At 38.4% G+C, this 23,468-nt stretch overlaps 2 protein-coding genes across 2 annotated transcripts; one reads left to right on the top strand and one right to left on the bottom strand.

Moving 5' to 3' along the window:
- Nucleotides 1-882: 882 nt before the first annotated feature.
- LOC138885784 (uncharacterized) lies at nucleotides 883-5,591 on the bottom strand. Its single transcript, XM_070166763.1, has 10 exons — nucleotides 5,577-5,591; nucleotides 5,468-5,519; nucleotides 4,648-5,309; nucleotides 4,383-4,565; nucleotides 3,838-4,118; nucleotides 3,677-3,692; nucleotides 3,019-3,148; nucleotides 1,783-2,117; nucleotides 1,473-1,556; nucleotides 883-1,317 (listed from the first exon to the last, which is right to left on the bottom strand). The coding sequence occupies exons 1-10, from the start codon at nucleotides 5,589-5,591 to the stop codon at nucleotides 883-885; spliced, it is 2,193 nt and encodes a 730-aa protein (XP_070022864.1).
- Nucleotides 5,592-20,656: 15,065 nt separating this feature from the next.
- Nucleotides 20,657-22,289, top strand: LOC104243552 (GATA transcription factor 18-like). The gene is made up of 2 exons (XM_070167524.1): nucleotides 20,657-21,205; nucleotides 21,793-22,289. The coding sequence occupies exons 1-2, from the start codon at nucleotides 20,744-20,746 to the stop codon at nucleotides 22,057-22,059; spliced, it is 729 nt and encodes a 242-aa protein (XP_070023625.1). The 5' UTR covers nucleotides 20,657-20,743; the 3' UTR covers nucleotides 22,060-22,289.
- The last annotated feature ends 1,179 nt before the right edge of the window (nucleotides 22,290-23,468 follow it).

The following is a 23,468-nucleotide window of genomic DNA, read 5'->3' as shown; positions in this document are numbered from 1 at the left end:
TAAAGCGGTAAAAGCTAAAATTTGCACATGGTTCATAATTGTATTAAAAATCAGATAAATAAGCCGAATATAACAGTTGAGCGACCGTGCTAGAACCACGGAACTCGGGAATGCCTAACACCTTCTCCTGGGTTAACAGAATTCCTTATCCGGATTTCTGGTACGCAGACTGTAATATGGAGTCATTCTTTTCCTCGATTCGGGATTAAAATTGGTGACTTGGGACACCCTAAATCTCCCAAGTGGCGACTCTGAAATAAATAAGCAAATCCCGTTTCGATTGTCCTTTAATTGGAAAAAACTCCCCTCACGCCCCTCGGGTGCGGAAAAAGGAGGTGTGACAGTGCTGACCTAATGCGTAAGAGCCACTATCGCCAGCTTAAATTAAAAGGTCGTACCGACACAATGCGTAAGAGCCACTATCGTCGGCTTAAATCAAAAGGTCATACCGGCCTAATGCGTAAGACCCATTGTCGCCAGCTTAGAGTAGAGGTCGTACCGACCAAATGCGCAAAAAGCCTACGGGCCAGCTTAACAAGCCTTAGGGCCGATTTGTAAACCTAAGGGTTTTTGATCGAAGGCCAATTCATCTGGCTAATCATTGACAAACATCAAAACTCAAGACAAAGAAGGACATACACAAGCAAATGGAAATTCATGGAAGGAGAAAACCGAAAGGTTTCTTTATATATGTATATATGAAATAATGTAAGGCTACATTTGCAATGCTCTCTAAGAGCCCTATACACAGAATCAGAAAAGAATAGCCTATTCTACTTTCCCATCGGGGACTATGGCCTGGTCAGCCTCTCCCTTATTATCTTCGACATCAGATACGAGGAACTTGGTGTCGTATTCATACGCCTTGGCCTACTTAATCTTTTACGAGAGATCGAAGCCCCTAGAATGGATTTCCTTGTGGGTTTCCCTACGGGATTTGCATCGGGCATACTCATTGCTTCTACTCTCCCGTTCGGAAGCCTCTCTCAACTTAGCTTGAGCGTCGGCAACATCTTTTAAATAGAGGGCCACTTTTTTATTAGCCATAGCTCGGATCTCTTCAGCTTCAGCCCGGGTGTCCACGACCTCAACCTTCATCTCCAAAAGGTCAGACTCGAGCCTTGCAATCCTGCTCGCCTGGACCGAGCTGTTTTCACGGGTATTCCGGAGTTGTACCTCGAGGGTAGAAGCCTTGGCCAAAGCATTCTTCTTGGCCGCAGTTTGGGCATCTATCTGAACCCTTAGCTCATTACAATTATACTTGTCGTGACCAACTTTACCCCAAAGGAGTTCCAAGTCCTCTGCCTTTCTTCGCAACTGAAATATCAAAATGTTAATCTCCAAATATAAGAGAAAAAACAGCATCCCCTCGAAACAAAGGTTACCTGTTTCTTGAGGTGGCCCTCGTAGTTCAGGCTTTGATTCACCTCGTACCGAAAGTGTCTCAACTACTTTCCCTTTTTATTACAAACAAGCCCGAGGGATTTCTCCTCGTCCAAGGCTTTCCGCAGCCTGGCTTCACGGCGGAGCAACTCGGACTTGAGCTTGTCAAAGGCCTACGAAAAAGAAGCTCAATGAGAAAATAAAAATGTAAAATCGAAAAACCAACAAAATCAACCAAAGCTCACAACAGAACAAAGTCGCCGAGCCTCCTCAAAGGTTGAGCGTGCATCTGCTGGCCTGGTCTCACCAGCCCCAGTTGAATCGATCTCGGTGGGGACATGGTCACTTGAGATCCCGCTTGATTTAGGCGGCCCCTGGTCTCGAATATCCCTCTTTGACAGGAGGTGAAAACGACAGCAGAAAACCTGTATCCCTCGAAGTACCTTCGACAGGAGATGAAGACGACGACAGAACACTTGTATCCCTTGAAGTACCTTCGATGGGAAAAGAAGACGACGGCAAAGGAGGAGCCATTCTTCTGAGGCTAGAAGCCTTGGGTGATGTAAGCTCAGCCGATACATCTCCTTTGAGCCTCCGAGCAGGGCTTGCCTCGCTATGAGCATCTTCGTCATTCGAAGATCCTTTCCATTTGTTATCATTCCTCGGCCCCGAAGCCGATGATCCTTCTTCCTCTCCAAGGGGGTACGGTCTCATCTTAGAAAATTCACCAATGCCTGCGGTGATGGAGTTAATACACATAAAAAAAGTACCTTTCAAATAAAAAAGACCACACAACACGTACTGTGGTGTTTGGCCTCCCATCTACCTTTGGACAGATCTCGCCACTTACGCCCATCATAAGTTGAGTAAGCTACCAGTTTTAGAGTCCAATCCGCCAGATTGGGGACCTCGTACGGCAATTACGGGATCACTATAGAGAAGGAAAGGAAAATATCTTTATGGAGTCTGCCCCCACCATGAACAAAATGATAAAAACACAAGTGTACCGCTTACGTGTGAAATTCCATTCCTCAGGAAATAGCAGGAACTCTGCAGGTATAATATCAATAGTCCGCACTCGGACGAATCGACTCATCCACCCTTGGTCCCCATCTTCTTCATTACTGGAAACAAAGGGCCGGGTGGATCGACATCGTAGAGCAATCAGGCCTCGATAGTGTAAGGGCCGGTACAATCTAACGAGGTGGCTGAGGGTGAACTCAAGCCCAACTTTATCTGCAAAGTACCTTATCATCAACACTATCCTCCAAAACGACAGGTGAACCTATGTTAGGGTAGCCCGATATCTTCTGCAAAATTCGAGCACGACTCTATCAAGAGGGCCCAATGTAAAGGGGTACGTGTATAAGTTCAAAAACCCCTCTGCATGAGCCATGATGCTCTCTTCCATGGAAGGTGCCTGTAGTACCACCTTTTCTCCCCATCCCCAGTCTCTCCTAACAGCCTCGAGGTGTTTCTCTACTATTAATGAGATAAACCTCGATGCATGCTCCCGATGGCCCTAAACATTGGGCGATCTCTAACATAAAATCTCTCCTAGAGACAAAGCATCTTGAGCTTATCTCACCAGATGTCGGTGGTGTACCATCGACCGAGCGGAAAGCGGAGACGAACTCTCCTCTTCTTGGGGAACAAATTTGGGCTTAACAGCCATAACTACAGTGAAACAAGAAGAGGAAGATGAAAACTTAAACAAAAGCTTTGAACTAAAACGATGGAAGCACTGACGCAAGGAGGAAAAGCTCTACAAAAATAGCAAAGTCCTCAGATAAAAGGAAAGCAAGCTCATATATAGAGCAAGCGGCGACTGCTCACCTACCCTAAAGACCAATTAATTCTGACTAGGCCATTATCACTTTTGGGGAAGTGTACCGGCGGGACCACCTCGGCCACTTCATGGCCATGTCATACGAGCAACGCTATCATACGGCATTCGAGGAGTCAAGATTCCCGTATCAATCTAGCCTCAATATGGTGCCCGATATCGAGGATCTCTGTCGCTATAACTATAGGCTCTAAGGATCCACCAATATCAATCTACGCCTTGAGATGGTGCCCGATCTCGAGGATCTTTGTCAAAATGAAAATAAGCTCTAAGGGGCTATCAACATCGGTCTAGCCTCGAGATGGTGCCCGAACTCGAGGATATCTACCACTACAAAATGGGTCCTGGAAGAGCTAACCATCTAGCCTCGAGATGGTGCCTGATCTCGAGGATCTCGGTTACTCTGAGTATGGGCTCTAAAAGAGCCGACATCAAAATTTGACATACTAGCTTTGCATAAGCACTGAAAAATAAATTTGAAGACTTAGAACAAAAGTATCTCTTTGCATTCTTAAAAATTCATTTATAGAATGTGTCTTTACAAAACTCCCCCGAGGAGCCCATACACAAAAGGAAGAAAATAAGAAGCAGAAAGGATGACGTGAGACTATTCCTCACCCTCGCTACTGTCTGAATCACTTCTAGAGTCCTCATCTGAAGTAATTGAAGGTGCTGATCTTTCCTCCAAATTTTTGGCTTTCTCGATCTCAACAGAGAGACCGACACCTTCGATGTTTGCTTCCTTGAAGGCCTGCCTCCAAGCTTGTAGACAAGCATAAGCAACGGTCTGAGCCAACTTCTGCTCGGCCTTTTCGGATATCTCCCTGGCTCTAGCGTTTGTAGTAGCGACATCCCTCTTGTATGAGGACGCATCTTCAATGGCCTCAGCCTTGGCCACAGATAATGCAGTGACCTACTTCTGAGCATTTTGAAGAAGTTCTTGGGTCGAGGCTAACTCTCCCTGCAAAAGGTCTTTTTTCGAGGTCACGACCCCATTATGCCTCTTCAGCTCGAGGAGCTTTTCATCCTTGGCTGCAACAACTTCTCAAAGTTGCCCCACCAGGGATCCTTTTGCCCAGTCTGCAAAGGTAAAACAAGATCATGAGCATCAAGTTATAAGAATAAAAGGATGAGCACATGAATGTCGTATTACCTGCTCGGCAAAGCTAGTCCTTTCCTGGTGCACCCCTTTCAGGCTTGCCCGAAGCTCACCCAACTCCTCTTCCTTTAAGGTGGAGAAAGACTCTAACTTATTTAGCTTTGAGGTGAGCTCCTCGAGTTCCTTCTCATGGCATGAAAGCTCGTCTTGGAGCTTAGATAAGACATGGTCATACAACTTCTTGACCAACAACAAAAGCAAAAAAGTTGAAAAGACAAGGGGAAAACTTGAAGCGCAAATGGTATGTCGAGAATATGACCTGCTGTTGAAGCTTCTCAACCTCCGCGAGAGCGACGGGGGCGTCGAGGTCTGTGTCCACGTAAATGCCGACAAAGTAGTCCTCGAGCATATCTTCCTCTCCATGAGAGGCCCCCACACTTGCGGTACTCGTATCCTGGGCATCCTTAATTACCCCCGGTGAAAATGAGGGGCCCAATTTAAAGCCACCCAGGGCATCAATTTCTGTAAGGGTTTCGTCTCGACCTCGAGAAACTTCGGGTTCAGGCCCTCCGAAATCGTCAGCCGAGGTTTCATCAGTACAGACTATACCATGTACAACTTGAAGCTCGGTGACTGCGCCCGAACCCTCTTCGAGGGTATCCTCAGCACGGGTTAGGTCCACATCGGCCATCCCCAACTCAGCAACCTTGCTCCCAACAGCCTGTGGAGCATTCGCACCCCGTTTTGCCCTTTGTACCAAAGGGCGATCATCATCATCATCAATTTCGTACTTAGTGTGGGGACTTGCCACAACAGCCGAAGTCGAGATCGTGGCGTCGGTCCGAGGCCTATGAACTTTGGGTTTTTCTGATTTAGGAGACTCGGCCGACACCTCATTCTTCCTCTTCTTACCCTTGCCGGGTTTCGAGGTCCCTTCTTCACCAGGAGGAGGCGGTCTCATCGACACACCTTCTCCAAGGCCTACACAAGCGTGGCGTATTAAACTTACCGGCACAAAGAATACTCATAAGAAATTTGGCAACAACAGTAAGAAGTGCTTACTGTGGTTCTTAGCCTGCCACCGCGTCTTGGCCAAATCACGCCAAGCATGATCGCTGTAAGGGAATGCAAAGTCTAACTGTCTGATCCATCCCAGAAGGTCCTGAACCGCACCGGGTCACCAAATGGTGGCTGCATAATCAAGAAAAAATCATTTTAGAAAGGGAAAGAAAGGGAAATAAAACGTACTCGAGCTAGAGACATTTACGCTTCATGTTCTATTCCTCCGGGAATGGCATCCTATTAGCCAGGATGATGTCCGATGTCCTTACTCTGACAAACCGGCTCATCCACCCCCGGTCCTTGTCCTTATCGATGCTCGAAAAGAACGTCTTTCCAGATCGAGGATGAAGCTTGATCAAACCTCGGAAGAGACGAGGGTTGTATAATCTGACCAATTGATCGAGGGTGAAGGTCATTCCCTCGACCCGATTGGAGAAATATCGGAGCATGTAAAAAATCCTCCAAAAAGAAGGATAGATTTGATCGACTGTCACTCGGTACTCACGACAAAAGTCAAGGATCACCGGATCTATCTTCGAGAAAGAAGGATCTACGCGACCTAGAGTGAAAGGGTATGTATATACGCTGAGGAAGCCAGCTTTGTGGTCTATTATACTTTCCTCTGGGTTGAGGATCTCTACTTGCATTGACTTCCCCCCATCGGCAGTCTTTCTTTACCCTCGTCATGTCAGTCACCACACTGATGTACCAAGATATGGACTCGCATCGGCCCGGTGTAGAAGGAGGATTTTAGATGGCAAAATCGGAAACCGTGTCGAAGTGGCCAAGGGTACATTGCTCAACATTTGGAGGTACTTTTGGTTTGCCCTTGGCCGGGCGTGATGAAGAAGCAACGCCCTCTTTCTGAGGTACCGTTTTTGAAGTTTTGGCCATGATTATAGCTTAATGTCACCGAAAGAGGATGAAGAAACAAGTACGGAAAGAGGATAGATGCCGAAAGTTGTGATGTAAAAGTGTGAATGGCAAAACAAATTGAAGTATTTATAGAAGCCATTTGGGCGATGTTTGAGGAGCGAAAAGGTCAAACCAATGATGGTTTGTGGTCTTCTCGATAATCGTGTTGACATCGACCTCTGCACAGCCTTTGAGTCAAGGCATTTAATGCTCTGATAGGCTGACGTCATAATGAGAGTATCGAAGAGGCAAGAATTCAAGACCGTTTCTTATCATTTCACTCTATGAAACGCGGGGACTATCTGTATACGGTTAAAATCGGAGAGTTCGATTTTAGGATCATCATGGCATTCTATAGCTCGTTGCCAGAAGGCTCGAGGCACAACTCGAGGTTTGATGAACCAGAAGGCTCGAGGTATAGCTCGACCTCGGGGCAGTATAAATCGGTGGCTTTGATGAACGAGTGAAAGATTCCCAAGGCAAGTGGTTAGAACTGACCAAGTCTATAAGAATAGTACAAGCCCGTACCGTGGCATTGAATGGATGTACCAGATACATATCTTGTAATAAATGCATATGTACTATATTGGATTTCCCCTCCTATATAAAGGGGACCCTTGTCATTTTGTAGAGGAGGATGATATTCAATACAAGAACAAGAATATTCTCTGCTCTCTAACAAAAACACTCTTTATTGTCTTTTCTTTGATTTATTGCTTACATTTATTATGCATCATTGATTGTTCTTCATTTATTACTCATCATTGATCCTAAAGAGCCATCATCAAGGTTCCCAGAACTGTTAGTTCTTTATCAGTCGGCTCCAGTCCAGTGCTTTAGCTAGCCTCGAGGCCCGACGCAGGCTAGTTCGAGGCCCCGATTCCAGCCATTCGGTTTGCATAACATATTAACTTCAAAGTTCTTATCTCTTTTTCTTAACTCACACTTCGCATCTATTGCCTAACAACTAGCATAAAAATAAATCACGTATTTTTACAACCACAAAATCAAATCAAATTGTAATTACCATTTTCGAGGTAAACAGTTATCTATAAGTAACTGCCATAATAAATGAAATTAGTAAAATAAAAATTACGTAAGATATTTAATTTGCTAAAGCAAGTTAAATTATTCTACTAGTGTAAAATATATTTGTACTTTAACGATGTATGTAACTTTAAATTTAAATCCAATGGCTTGGTCCAGCTTCTGGTGCACCCTACCTTTCTTTCCTTTTTCATTTCTTATATCTTTATTATTCAGGTTTCCAATTCTTTCGCTTACCAAATTATTGCACAAGGAAACTAATTTACGTTTACTTTTGTGAGATCATTAATGTTTTTTTCCTTTAATAACACGTTAAGTAAGTAAATGGTCTTAAGCTTTGCAATCAACTTTTATGCTTCATGCTATAAATCATTAAAGCGGATTGAGGAACACATTTTTTTCATGACTAACAATAGTCCATTAGTCAAAGTACCCAAAGCCACATAATACCTTTGCTCTTATCGTGAAGAAAATTAATCACTTCCTCCAATTCACAATAAATGATCAATTTGTCTTTTTATTTTGGTCCAAAATAAGTGTTCATTTATATAATCAAGAAAAAATTTAATTTATTTTTACAAAATTACCCTTATGTACATATCCCTAAAAAGTTTTCTTACTCCTCACATTAAATATTTAATTAAGGCCAATTTAGTTATACTAGGTATTTTTGTATAGAATTTAGTATTTTTTTAATGGGCGTGTTAAAAGCAAATTGGCCACTTATTGTAGAACGGGGAGTATTCAATTGTAATTAACCTATTAGTTATAACGGTCCAAGAGCACAGTTTTTTTTTTTTTTAATTTAAGTGAATTAACACTGATCTATCCTTTCTAAATAGTTCTACCTACGATTAAAAAGTACGACTGTCTTGTAACTATAGCAATATTGTAATACTACTACTATATAACTTCCCAAACTAGACGACAAACTACTTGGATTTTTAATCTATTAAAAATATAAATTCCCAGGAAAAAGGTTACTCCAGTATATACCTAGCCAGCGAGGCAGACAACACGTATATGAAGAGTTGAGCTAAAAAGGTTGGGGGACTATCAAAGATTATGGTGAGATAGAATTTTCCATCATTAAGGTTGGCGGACCAAATTTGTCGAGTTCTAAATCTTGAAAATAAAAAAATTCTAATATAAAGCGTTTTTTGCTTTAAAAGAGCTTGCGCAGCACGAATTTAAATTAATTAGATCTCAATACAATCGGGGAATAGAGAGGAAAAATTAAAAGGTAGAAGGGAGAAATCCAAGTATCCTTTGGCTACAAGGCTAGACCCCCTTATAGGAGACAATAAGAGGCTACAGTATTTATTCTTTAGAGGAAAGGAATAAACATAACAACTCACACAATGTTGACCAGAAACTTAACTTTCCATAGGTTGGCTTATCAAGGGTTTCTCTCTTTAGATCACTTTCTTTTTCTTTACTCCATCCATAGACCAATCCAAAACTTAGTCCAATTAGACAGAGAAAGCTAAAAAGAGAGACTGCAAACTGGAGTAAGTGAGATTCATTCCAGTTGTATGTCGTTGCTTTTGAGGAATGTTTTCTTTTCCTTTTTGTTTTAGTTTTAATTGTTTTTTCAATATACTTCTCTTCTTTTTTAGAATTTCGACACTGTTCTTAGCTTTTCGTCGTTTGTAGCATAAAGTAGTATGTAGTATTCAATAGAAGATTTGAATCTTGGTATTCAAAATCTTTATAGTATACAGATTTTGTGTGTGTGCTTTTGCTTAGATTATTTGCATGGATAGTTGGACAAGTGCATGCATGCAAATCAAAGGGTGACGGGGGATTCAAAACTGCATTCAAACAATTTACGCATGGCACGTTATCATCAATTACTACTATATTGGAACTATAATTGTCACGCATGGCACGTGATAATGTATAAGGATGATGATTAGTTAAAAACTTTTTCGCACAACAAATTAGCCTGAAAGATAAATAGTTAAGTATTTAGCATATCAATTGGATAGGGGTGTACATGGACCAGGTTGATTCGGTTTTTTATCAAAATCAAACCAAATCGACTATATCGGTTTGAATTGGTTCGGGTTTGTCGGATTTTTCGGGGTTTTCGAGTTTTTTGTTACTTAAATATTATTTCAATTTTACTTTATTAATTTTTTGATAAGTAAATATATGTTTAGTAAAAATATAAAAAAATTGACAAAAAATATCTATTAAAATATTTTATGAGAGAATTTTCTTAGTAACATATATTAGTTATTTCTTTAGTCGTCTAATAATAATGTTTTTGGTTGATGTACACTTTCAAGGTTAACTGAATTTAGTAATTAAACATAAAAATCAATATGATACCTAAATAATAATAATAATAATAATAATAATAATAATAATAATAATAATCACTTTACATTCGAAAAAGATATAACAATTTAGTAGATCTTAATTATATGATACGAATATGGAAGAACAAAGAGATTGACGCATTTCAGTAACACTTAATGAGAAAGTAATCACACAATCCATTATTTAAGGTTAATAAATATGGAGCACTTCATATAATATTAAATATTATATCCCGCAAAATAATCCTAAATATTTCTAAACATTTTTTAAAGAAAACTCTATATAAAATCTTAAAAGTATATATAAAAATTATATATTTATATGTCAGTTTGGTTTGAGTTTTTTTAATCAATACCAAATCAAATCAAACCAAACGTAATCGAGTTTTTTAGTCGGTTTGATTTGACTTTTCGGTTTGGTGCGGTTTTCCGATTCGATTTGTACACCCTTACAATTGGAACTAGTTACATTAAAAGTAAACTAGTCAATCTGTTAACTTATATTATATTTGAAAATATAAACTTTGATATTTTTATGCATATATATTCCCTCTATTTTTATTTTTAATTTTAATTTCATGTGCCAATGTTTCATGCTTGGAGTATGAAATGAAATTACTTAATTTTTAATTTGAATTTAGACATAGATTTTTAAAATATTTTATGTATTTCATGAAAAGTATATCATAAATAGTATATGTTATTAAAAATTACAATAATTAATAATATAAAATATTTATATAAAAAAAACTAAAAGTTGTGGTCAAACAAAAATCTCTCGGACTCCGAAATAGTGCTACTACTATATAGAATGAGAAGTTAAATAGGATGATCGATTTTTTGTGATATAGTAGAGCATCAAAGCTGGATTAGATAAAATTATAATTAGGAAAATAATTGAACAATTGGACTGAAGACAGCTGGGACCCACAAAATCAGAGGAGCCACGTAACAGCATATGAGGAAGCGTGAGCTTATTTGTCATTCTCAAAGACTGAGAATTATGGGTGGTGTTACTGTTCGTTTGGGGGGGGGGGGGGTTAAGTTTCCATGATTAAGCAAATCCCTGAGTTTCATTTGAAAGAGTATCAATAGATTGTATTTACGTTACTTCTACCGTTCTACGTACTTTTAATAGGCATTTGAACAGACCCCATCCTTATCCCATACCTAATCAAAGAAGGGCGTCGGTATAAAAATGTGAGAGGATTAATTTAACTTAACTATGTCTTGTAAAATAATAAAATAACTAAAATTATACTGTCTTGAATTATAAACTACTAATTTTACGTATAATTATTTTTGTTTACCCTCAAAATTGGATTACAATAGAATTTATACGCGATTTTAATAATATGTGATCTAACTTGATACAAATTGAGAAAATCGGATTAATATTGATATTAATGATAGAAAAATAAATGCAAACCACACAAGTTGGACAATCTTGGCCTTGAAGGTTGGTCACCCTCGAGTCAAAAGTGTCTTAATCGATGCCGGAATAGAATGATAAGATAATAAGAACTAATAACAACAGTATACTGCTTTTTGATGCATGTTACAATGTGTATTACAAAGAATCAGACCCCTTTATATAGTAAGGGAGTCCTACTTTGGGTACAATCCTATAAAAGGTAAGGAATCTCATGATTTGCTAATTAATCGGTTTTTCATTGATACGTGCCGAGATTCTTCTCGTGATATCCGACCGGTTGCAGATATTCCGGCCTTCCGTTATTTGGTACAATAATGTTTCCTCGAGCTTAATCGGAGTCGGAGTCGGTTCTGAAGTCACAGGCTCGATGATCTTTGACAACGTATGTTCTGACTTCGTACCTTGGTTTGATGGAACCCGGGGTCAATTCTCAATCCATCACGTTTCAATCCAGATCTGTCACGTAATAGATGAACCCGTTCTCGGCTGTATATAGATAGTCCCCTCGTTTTTCGGAGAGTAAATGACGAGAAACGATATGAGCACTCGATCTTCGTCTCGATACTTCACTCCAGAAATGACAAAACTGACGAAACATCTCGTCAGTCACATCTTAATGGCATTAAATGTGCGTCAATTGCTGGTCGGACATTGCAGGCTTTGAACCGTCATTTGAAAACTATAAATACCTCATCATTATCTCATTCAAACTTTACTTTCAAAACTTCTGCCCTCGTACATTAGAAATTTCTATACCTCCAAAAATCAATTTTCTGATTACTCTGAAAGTCTCTCTATAAGAACTTATGTTCTTCATCCCAAATTATCAAGCGCATCCTTTTAACTTCCTCTTTTCCCTTAACTTTCCAAAAAAAATGGTGAAGACCTCAAAGTCCGCTCCCCAAAAAGAAGCTTCCTTTGCTTCGCGACCGGCTGAAAAGGAAAACGGTTCCATCTGCTGCTACTGAGGAAAAGACACCGGAGCCTTCCTTGAAGATGTACATTCCTGCGGGGTGCCCGACCGGTGCTGATTTCAAGGAAGATTGCAATTGGTTCCATAAACACATGGTGGTGCCTACGCCCGAGGAATCAATTACTACCCACGTGGAAGGTTTTTTAAGCGCTTACACTTATCCCTTCACGTTGGGTCTTTTAGACTCAGTCATCATCGCCTTCTGTAAGAGCTACGAGGTGACCCTAGGTCAAATTCATCCTTCTTTCTGGAGGATAGTAATTCTTCTCCGCTTCTTCGTAAGCAAAAACGAGAAATGTCCTTTCACCGTCGATCATCTCATGCATCTGTACAATCATCGACTTTATCGAGGGGGATTGATAAAACTTGCCTAACGAGCCACTAAGCCCCATTCTCGAGCATAGATGAGGATCGGGATCGAGGCTGGTTGGGCCGATTCATTCGAGTGAAAACCTCGGATTTAATCCCAGCCGAGGATATGCCATTTCCGGAGAAATGGAATATGAAATGTAAGTATAACCTTGTCTTTAAGATTTTGTTTATTGCTTTTCCTTTTCCTCCCTTATTATCGATGTTTTGTGGTGCAACTGTTGCTCGGATGCCTGCTGCAATTCCTCAACTCAAAGAGTGGGTCAAGGGCATTGTTTCACAAAAGCCCTATTTCGAGCGTGCGTGGCGCGAACTTTCAAAGGGCCAGTGGGAGGCCTGTTCCCACTATGAGTTCCTTTGCTGAATGAATGATACTTAATTTCTTATCATATTCCTTCTCACTTTTCTTTCCTTTGCAGGCTTTCCCAAAGATGTTGGGGTTGATCTCAATCCCATGATTTGATACCATGAAGCTGAGGAATTTGCTCGAGCCAACCCCGAACACACACTTCTCCGGGTTGAACTTCATGTTGTACTTTATTAGTATGTCGAAGGTCTCCTGCAAAATACTTCAAATGGTCCTCTACTCGCAGGAACTCGGACTGAGGCATCTTTTTTTGTTTCATTGGGTGGAACTTTGGGTCCAAACTTAGTTTATGAGTAGTGATCTCCGATGGGATCCCAGCCATATCGAGATGGTACCAGGAAAAACAATCCATATTAGCTTTAAGGAATTGAATGAGTTGCATGAGCTCGGGAATCAGCCCCGTGTCCAGGTATACCTTTCGATCGGGAAGATGCTCGATCACTATGATTTGTTCCATATTTTCGACCGTTGACTTTGGTGTGTCAGAATCATTGAGGATTATGAAGGTTCGGAGTATCATATAGTCGTCATCCTCGAAAGTTCCATGCTCTTCCGATTGAGCTGAGGTTGGTGATTGTGGTTGCTATTAGACTTCCTGCTTTCCCCTTAAATTCGATCCCTTGGCTGATGAGAGTGTCGATATCGGTATTACCTCATCGATTGCAAACATCTCTTTGGCAGCAAGTTGCTCCTGGTACACTATTTTAACCCTCTCCGATGTCGAGAACTTCAGAACTTGGTGAAGGGTCGAGGGTACTGCCCCATGTTGTGGATCCAAGGTCTTCCGAACTGGGCGTTGTACCTCATATCACACTCGATTACATGGAACTTTGTGTTCCTGTATGGTCCCGGCCACGTTCACTGGCAAAATAATCTCACCTTTGGTGGTTTCACTCACCATGTTGAAGCCATTAAGTACTCGAGTTGCGGGCACAATTTGATCTTGTGGGCCGAGTTGTTCTATGACCCTCGATCGAATAATGTTGGCCGAGCTACCTAGATCAATCAAAACACGTTTAACTTGAATTTTATTCATAAGGACAAATATTACCAGTGCATTGTTATGAGGTTGCTCGATCCCTTCTGCATCCCCATCATTGAAAGACAAAGTCTCTTCCAGTAAGTAGTCTCGTGTTTGTTGTTCCCATGTGATTCTCACTTTGGTACGTCTAAATACCGATCCTTGAGGAATATCGACCCCTTCGACAATTATGTGAATGACGTGTTATAGCTCTTCCTACTCGTTCTGTCTATTCGAATCCCTATTTTTGAAGTGGTTCTTGGCCCGATCACTTAAAATTTCCTGAAGGTGACCCTCATTGAACAATCGGGCTACTTCATCCCTTAGTTGTCGACAATCTTCTATTTTATAGCCATGGGTACCGTGATACTCTTATATTTGGTTTGGATTTCTCTGGGTTGGATCTGTCTACAAAGGTCGAGGCCACCTGGTATCTTTGATACATCCAATGACCGATACTATGGCGGAAGCATCTACGTTAAAGTTATATTCTTACAATTGAGGTGTTTCTTTGGACCCAACATCCCTATCGAAACCACTCTCGCTCATGATCCATCAGGAGCTCTTGTCCTCGATCATTCCTTCTATCATTCCGAACTGGGTTGTGTCTAGGCCCGTTATTTCTCCAATCTCCATCGTACGGCTGATATCGATCTCTGTTCGATCGTGGATCCCGATCAATGTCACTTTTAACTCTGTCGACAGGCCTGCTCGGATAAACGGACCCTAAAGGAGCCCCCAACTGGTCGTCTTCGACCCTATTCTTTGGCTGGTATTGATTATGTACATCGGCCCAAGTGACAGATAAATATTCGATCAAATTCTGCTTTAATTGTTGTGAAGCTATGGAATTCCGATCGTTGAGACCTTGAGTGAAGGCTTGAACAACCCAATCGTCAATGACCGACGACAAATCCATTCTCTCTGTTTGGAACCAAGATACGAATTCCCTGAGCATCTTTATCTCTCTGCCATGCCTTGAATAGGTACGACTTTCTTGTCGCAACCTTAATGGCTCCGATATGCGCCTTTACAAAGGAATCTGCAAGCATAGCAAATGAATCAATAGAATTAGGCGGTAACTTATGGTACCATATCATGGCACCCTTTGATAGAGTCTCCTCGAATTTCTTCAGCAATACGGATTCAATTTCGTCATTTTCCAAGTCATTTCCTTTGACGGCGCATGTATACGAGGTGACTTATTCATTCAGATCGGTTTTCCTGTTATACTTCGGAATACGGAACTTCTTGGAGATTGGCTTCGGAGCTGCACTTGGGGGGAAGGGTTTTTGTACAAACTTTTTAGAATCTAACACTTTTAATATTGGGTGTGCCCTCGGGATTTGGTCGACCTTGGAATTATAAGTTTCCACTTTCTTATCGTTCTCCAAAATCTTCTTTACCTTAGTCTCGATTCGCTTTGTCAGTTCCTCGAGCATCTTTACGATAGCAAGATTAGTTTCCGATTCTTCCATTCGGTCTCTTTGGCGGTGATTCAGCTCTATGAACAACTTCTTGTGATGGCTCGAGCTCGATCCTACTCGGTGCACGATTCTGATTTTGGAGTTGTGCTATTGCAGCTTGTTGAGTCTGCAACATTTTGAATAACATTTGAAGGCTAATCCCGCCTTCTTCACCGCTCTATGCGTTCTGATCGGCTATTTGAGCATCTCTGCGAACGCTATTTAAAGGATTGATGCCCAAATTTCCATTAATGGCGACATGAGAGCTGATGTCGATTGGGTCCACGGCCGAAGCTCCATCGAGGTTGACTGGAGGTGCTTAATTTCCTGGGGTGGCTATGTTTTCGTTCTCGCCATGAAGACCAAGGCCATTGTCTGTGTGTGTGGGCGCTACTTGAGAGTTTGACATGTTTCGTGGAATCAAAGACACTTCAAAGAACAAGCGTAAAATAGTGTGTGTTATGAAAATTGTACCAGGCAATCATAATAATCCTTAGACCCGCGGTGAGTGCCAAACTGTTTACCCTTAAATTCGGATAACAGTTAAACTTATAAGTGATTTTAAGGATACGTAATTTCACCTAGTACTAGTTGATAAATATGATGATTAATAACAAAAATTAACAACAAAGTAAAGCAAACCGGTATTGAAATACAATTAAGCCCTCAAGCTAGGTCGCTCTCGGACCGACTGAGAATAGAGTTATGGAATATGAAATAAACTGATGAACAAAAGAGTATAAGAGAAAAAGAATGTTGTATTGCTTTGATATGCGAGAATAAGATAGTTACAAATAATTAGAACCCCCTTTTATATAATAGAGAAATTTCACTTATGGTACAATTCTAATTACAGAAGGAAATCCCATAATTAGCTAAACAACTGTTCTTGATTTGATCCGTTCCGAGATTTCCGTCATGATCCTCGACCAATCATGGATATCTCGCCTTTTCGTTATTATGCTATCTTCAGTCTTGCTCGATTTCTATCCCGTTTGGTCTAGATCATTCCTGGTCTCGAACTCGACAGATACTTCGAATCCAGAATTCAGTACCTTATCTTTGTGTCTTGGTCCGATATACTACGAGCCAATCCTTGATCCATCCCCTGGTCTTGGTTAATTAATAAAATTAGGTGGGCCCGATTTTAACCGTATACATTAATATATTTTGATGTAAATAAACTCTTAGTACGTACAGAATAGGAATTGGGGATGGGGGTATGTATTTTAGATGTAATTAACGTTTATGGTGTAGTGTAGTGATTACAATATCGGGTAAATCAAACAAAGAAAGAAAGAAATGGAGGGTATAAAGAGCATATTTTGGAAAGCGAATCGGGAAGTTTGGTCTGGTCTTCCCGTTTGTCGAATAAAAGGGGACGCCAATCTCAAGAACATCTTATTATTCTCTTTTTTGAATCTTGTAATCGAATCCAGTGGGAGTTTTGTTTGTTCGGTTTGGGCTTTGGACCCCATCATCATTCATATATATCATCATTGAGTACATAAGACTCGTGGGGTCCCCTTTGTTCTTTCCTGTTCCCTATACTCACCAAATCTCCATATTGTTTTGAGTATTTTTTAAAAGAAAAAAAAAAGGAGATCTAGTACTACGATTGAACACCTTTTCTTTTTTGTTTTCTTCCCTTTTTTACCATTCTAAGTTTGCATCTTCCCGAGTCAAAGATTTGCTCTCTTAACTTCTGATGAAAGAACATTGTTGCTTTGATGATTGCCGTCAGAGTATCCCATTTTCATAATTCCTATTCCCGTTTACTCGATCACTTTTCTGTTAGGGGTGCACAAAGGAAACCGATAAACCGCACCAACCCGATAATCCGAGTCAAACTGAGAAAAAAAATTCGATTATGGTTTTGTTTGATTTGGTTTGGTGTTGGAAAAAAAACCCCGAACATAATTGATTTGGTTTGGTTTTAACTAAAGAAAGTCAAATTGAAACCAAACCAACCCGACATTACATATATAGAAATTTTAGATATATTTAATATATAAATATACTTATTGTGATGTAATTTATAAATATTTCTTAAATTTTTTCATAATTTTATCTTTTAAGGTATTATTTCAAGGTTGGACTTAGAACTTTTGAATGTTCCAATAAGTTTTATAGTTAATATTAGTAAATTAAATAATGCTAGCAAAAGCCCAAACCAAAATCAAATCAATACTAATGTTAACAAAAGACATTCAATTCAATACTACGAACGGGAATGTATTGAATACTTATTTTTTATTTTTCAATAATTTAGATAAAAATGCATAACCTATTTTTATTTTTTCTTTAGCGTTTAGTCATGTAATTAATACTCCCATATTAGTCTACTTATTTTAGCATGACTTAGTTCTTTTAGATTATGCTTATTTTTATTATGGCTTTTTAATTAGCAATATTCAAATTACATAATTTTATTGTCTTTATTGTAGAATATTTTAGGATAATGCCATAACACATCTCCTATTTCGTATTATTTTCTTGAAAAATACTTTATATAGTTGTATCTTACTATGATTAAAGAAAATTTTGAGCATAATTTATATGTTTTGTTCTACGAAGATTTTATCGAAAAAACCCCGAAAAACCCGAAAACCTGAGAAAATCCGAGAAAAACTGAGAGTGAAAAAACCTGACTTTTATTGGTTTGGTTTGGTCTTTAGATTTAATAACCCGACACAATTGATTTGGTTTGGTAATTGTAAAATCCGATCCAACCCAACCTATGTACACCCCTGCTTTTTGTCTACCACATGCAAATTCAGGAATTTCATTTAGGGTGTTCAAACTTAAAATAAGTAAAAAAATCTCTAATAAAGGATATTCAATATATGTTATATATCATTAAAATCTAATATTTTACTTATATATACAGTGTAAATTTTCGACGAAGGGTAGTCAGTTGACCATCCATATGTACCTTCGTCCCTATCTACCATCCACCATATATACCCAAATTTAATACTTTTACTAAATGAAGGCGACGTACTATTATTATTCATATTTTTAAATCCATCCTTTTAGGAGTTTCTTACTCCTGATTCTAATTTGCTTGGAACAAATTGAAACATTACTAATGTTGTTGAACTCAACTTACCATTGTATCACTATATACTTAATGAAAGTTGGGAGTTTTCGGTCTATTTTGCACCTTCCAAATTTACATATTCAAATCCTGATTATATTATTATGGTCAGGTATTAATTATTTGGATATTCTTGTGATGATATGATTTGACAAAAAACTGGCTTGTGTAAAATTAAATCAATGTCGGAACTTGGAGTCAGACCAATGACGAAAGAATAAGATTAGCTAGCTGCACATTATATAGATAGATTCAATCAGTTAATGTGAATCCAGGGTACGTCTACTGACTAGTGATATATTATGGACATGCAATGCCTGAAAGTACTGCTTGTTCTTGTGATGTGTATCTAATTAGATATGAAAGGAGGAATGGTGTAAATCAGACTATTAGGAACACTTACTCTTATCAGCATCACTTCCATATCTACTTCGATGGATTTGTTGAATTACCTACCTCGGAATGGATACCTAAATTAAACTAGCTCACCAAACCTCAAGTACGGGTTCAGTAACACTATCTAAGGATGTTATGTTACGTTATGTTACGAATTAAGGAATGAGATGTTTGCACTTAGATTGGACGTGTAATTAATTATTTGACTTGGGAACGGTTTAGACTTGGATTAGTTCCTAGCTAGCTAATATCATTGGCATGCATCCACCCGATTAAAGGACTAAGACAAAATGACAATGTTTACATGTAACAATGTTTGGAATATGATGGTTAGAAAACATTCTTAATATGATGTGATAATACTATATATATATCTGTTTCAAGTAAATCCATTTTTTCAAAGGTTGTCAAGTTAAGCGTATTTCTACATCGACTACTTGCAATTATTTGAGGCCGCATTCGCACAATCGATAGTGCCATAAAAATTCTAACATGGAAAGCCTTTACCACGCGAATTCAAATTAGTCCAGATGAATATCGAATATTTAAGGAAAAAAAACATTGTATTTATGCTATGAAACGATTAAAATGCAGTCAGTACAGTGTTGCAATTCCATTTTCCTTGGGAGGGTGGGAGTGATAGTGGGAAAAAAGTTGGGGGAAGGGTCGGGGCAGATATACGGATACCGACACAAGTTGTTGGATGCAATATTGGGTTTGAGAATTGTGGCCTCGTGATCGGAGAAGGCAGATCCATTGAAGACTGTTCCTCCTAGTCACGTGTATTTCTTTTGACCAATTAATTTATCTTTCTCAGATCTCCTCTCCAAAATACTACTCCTATATAGTAGTATGCCTTATATACAGTGCCATGTAATTTTTTTTTAAAAACATTATTAGTGTCATTATTTAAATGTGATAGTAGGTTACCCTCATGACTCATGCCCAATTAATTTTATCTTTTTTTGTTTATCCCCAAAAAATTAAATGAAGTGTAACTTCTATTAATTGAACTGCAAAATTATATTTAATTACTTTATCAGAATATCACAAAGGTAATTACAAGTAATTGATTATAATATATGAAATTGATTATCTAAACAATAAGACAAACAATCTTATTATTACATGTTAGATTATGGATGACCGATTATGAAGGGGCTGTTTCGTTTTTGTAGGTTGATATGGTTTATTGTTCTTTCTTTGCGCGTATTTTGCTTAATTAGGTAGTTGGTTCACATGTATCACTAATTGTATAAATATTTTTTATATTGTGATCACTTATAAGCGCAAAATTTAAATCAATAATAACACCAACAAATTCAATATAATTTCATAAGTGAAGTTTGGAGAGAGTTGTGTCTACACACACTATATTCCTACCTTTAAGAAGACAAAAAAACTGTTTGCGATGAATCGTCGGCTTAGAAAAGCTAAAATTAAACCCAAAAATATCTAAATTCTCAAAGTTCTGCTATCATAGAACTGCCAGTATTACTCAGGTATTAAGAAATCATACACTCCTAAAGAGCTACTAGGACGACTTTAAGTCGTTTCTTTACTCTTCTCAGGTCGACCACTTTGAGTCTTTTGCTTTAGCTTCTTCCCTCTCTTTCTGACATGTTCACTAACACACACATAAATCTGGGGCCCTCTCTTCATCTGCAAACAAAGAATAATCCAAAAACCAAAATTTAAAAACGTTTGACGACAACATGGATTCTTGCACCTGCTGACTGGGTATTTTTTCCAATTTAATACTAAGCTTATAAAGCTAACAAACTACCCCTACTCCTTCATATATTTCTCTCTCTCGTTCTCTACAAATAGCCTAAGCTCTCTCCCCTAAATTCATTTCATCCCATCACGCTTTCTTTCACACTTGTTCTAAAACTCTATAAATTCATTAATTTCATAGTGCTGAGAAAACTAACACGATGAATAGTTGCAGTAGCACTTATTGTCATGGGGGTCATTGCACTTGTGGTATGTTTTACAATCAAAACAATAGTAATACTACTTCTGCCTACTCGATGCTCTATAACCAGTATCAGACAACCCCTTTTGAAGAAAATTATTCTGATCAAAACACGTATTCGTTTGCTTCTTCTACATCATCTAATTCAGTGGATTGTACACTTTCATTAGGGACACCTTCCACTCGTCTTAGTACCAGCAATGACAATAATGAAAAGCGACTTCAGTCTAATGAACGTCGCTCTAATTCTTACATGTCCAAATGCTGGAATATTTTACAGCCCAAAAATCACAAGTCCAGTCGCGGCAGTAGCAATGGCAACACTAACTCAGGCGGTGCTGATCCTCTTGTTGCTCGCCGATGTGCTAATTGTGACACCACTTCAACACCTTTGTGGAGAAATGGTCCTAGAGGCCCCAAGGTATATATATATCTATATATATATATATATTTTAAGCTTAACTATTAGTAAAAAAAATTATACGATCAAGTCATTTGAAAATCATTTGGAGGTAACTATATATAATAAACATGTTTTGGTAACTATTGGAAAAGATGGTAAATGATTGCAATCAGGATCAGAGCCTATATACATTCAATGAAGGGTTCAATTCAATCCCCTTTACTAGAAAATTGTATGGAGCAAATAAAGTAAATATAAATTCTCTATTTATAAATAAATATATCGAATCACCTTAATATAATAAGGAAACCCTCTAGCAATGTGGCTCAAAATTTATTTTTAAGTCATTAGTTTGAATTTAAACTTTGGCATTTTTGTAATTCTTGAATTTCCTTGTTAAAATTTCTAATTTTACCATTGGTTGCAAATATAAAAATACACAATAAGATTTTGTATTGTTAATCTAAATAATTAATTTAGGCGATGTAAAGAATTATGGATATTACTATTAGCGAACACACAAATATATATATATATATATATATATATATATATATATATATATATTCATCCTCTAATGGAGTATAATATTGAACAATGTGCAGTCACTTTGCAATGCGTGCGGAATCCGTTTCAAGAAAGAAGAGAGGAGAGCCAGTGCGGCGGCGGCCACCGCAAACGGTGGCGGAATGGATCATACTCAGCACATGATAAACGGTGGTTCATGGGTTCATCATTCACAAGCACAGAAAATGCCGTGTTATTCTTCAGCCGCCTATGGAAATCATGAATTCAGGTTCATAGAAGACGATGATCGTGATTCCGATAATAGCATTCCCTTCTGGCCTTTTATGGCGTCTCAACGTTGCTGATCACCTTAGAATTAAGAAGAATGAAAAACAGGATGGACGCAGCATTTAGCAAAGGATAATTTGCTTTTTTGGTCCCTCAAATATTAACATATTCTTATTTTTGTCGTTATGCTATATATAGTTAAAGCACATTTAACTTTCAGTTGATTGAGATGTGCACTTTTGATCATGTTAAATTAAGTGACTAAATTTTTAATTCGCAGATAGATATGTTATCTTAAATTTGTTTGTCAGCGTAATGTATTTCTTTAAATACAAAATATTTCCTATTAGAACGACCAATAGTACACATGTATTTTTATGGTCTCAACTTAAATTTAAACATGTGCATCGGTTACAAGGACCAAAATTATCAATGACCAAGAGACAAAAATATAATTATCTTAAAAAATAAAGGCGTCCCCAGCATCGTGTCAAGATGATGTTATAGTTCTGATATGATAGATATGGTTCAGTTGGTAATTTTCTTTTTAGTCGATTCTATATCTTTTGAGTTAATTCTATGTTTTTATTTAATGGCTTTTGCTTCTTTTAGTAACAGAATTGTAGTTACTTTAACTTTTCACTTTGATGATCAGTCAAACATATAGACTTAATAGTAATATTCCTTTTTTGTTAGTCTGTTTCATAAGTGGAGTATATACTTTCTTGAATATGATGATCGCCCACTTCACTTTATCAACTGAAAGTTTACTGCTGTTTACGCTACTACTAAAGACTGAAACAGTTACTGTACAATTCTTCGTTTTCTATGTATATGAATGATCAAATTATTGCCTAAAACGCTGCATCAGTCATTAATTATCAGCTCGTTTAATTTCATTTCACTCCTGACAGTTCACTAAATTGTTATTCTCATAAATTATCTATTATTTGTTTGACTCAAAAGATATTAAAATCTTTTTGAACAAATCAATCAAAGATGAATGAGTAAATCTTAGCTAGATATGATAATTCTTAGAAAGAATAAGAGATAGAGAGAAGATGATCGTTAAGTTTCTTTTCATTCAAGAATAATAATCTCTCCAGGGTACCGATGGTCTGTTACAAGGTTATTGTCCCCCTTTTATACTAAGAGAGAAACTCTTCTAAATTGTAAAAGACAAAATACAAGGAATATTCGACGGAATATTCCTAATGTCCCCTAATGGGCTTACACTATTACAAGGATCGTACAGTCTCTTCTTTGCCTTAAGGTCGTCTCCCTCGGGACGTCGACTCAAAGAGACCCGGTCGTTTGTCGTACTCGTCATTGGTCGTGATCGGTCAAATTTGGACCCATACAGTTAGTCCCTCCGCTTGCCGGGGTTGCGACCGGGGTGCGTCCTCGATGAGCGGACTTCATGCGTTCTTATGGAGAAATTTGATCCGTTGAAACGTTACGACATGGCCAACGAGGGACGGTCAGC

Source organism: Nicotiana sylvestris, chromosome 2, assembly GCF_000393655.2.
Source record: "Nicotiana sylvestris chromosome 2, ASM39365v2, whole genome shotgun sequence".
Lineage (NCBI taxonomy): Eukaryota > Viridiplantae > Streptophyta > Magnoliopsida > Solanales > Solanaceae > Nicotiana > Nicotiana sylvestris.
This window is presented reverse-complemented; position numbering and strand designations above follow the sequence as displayed.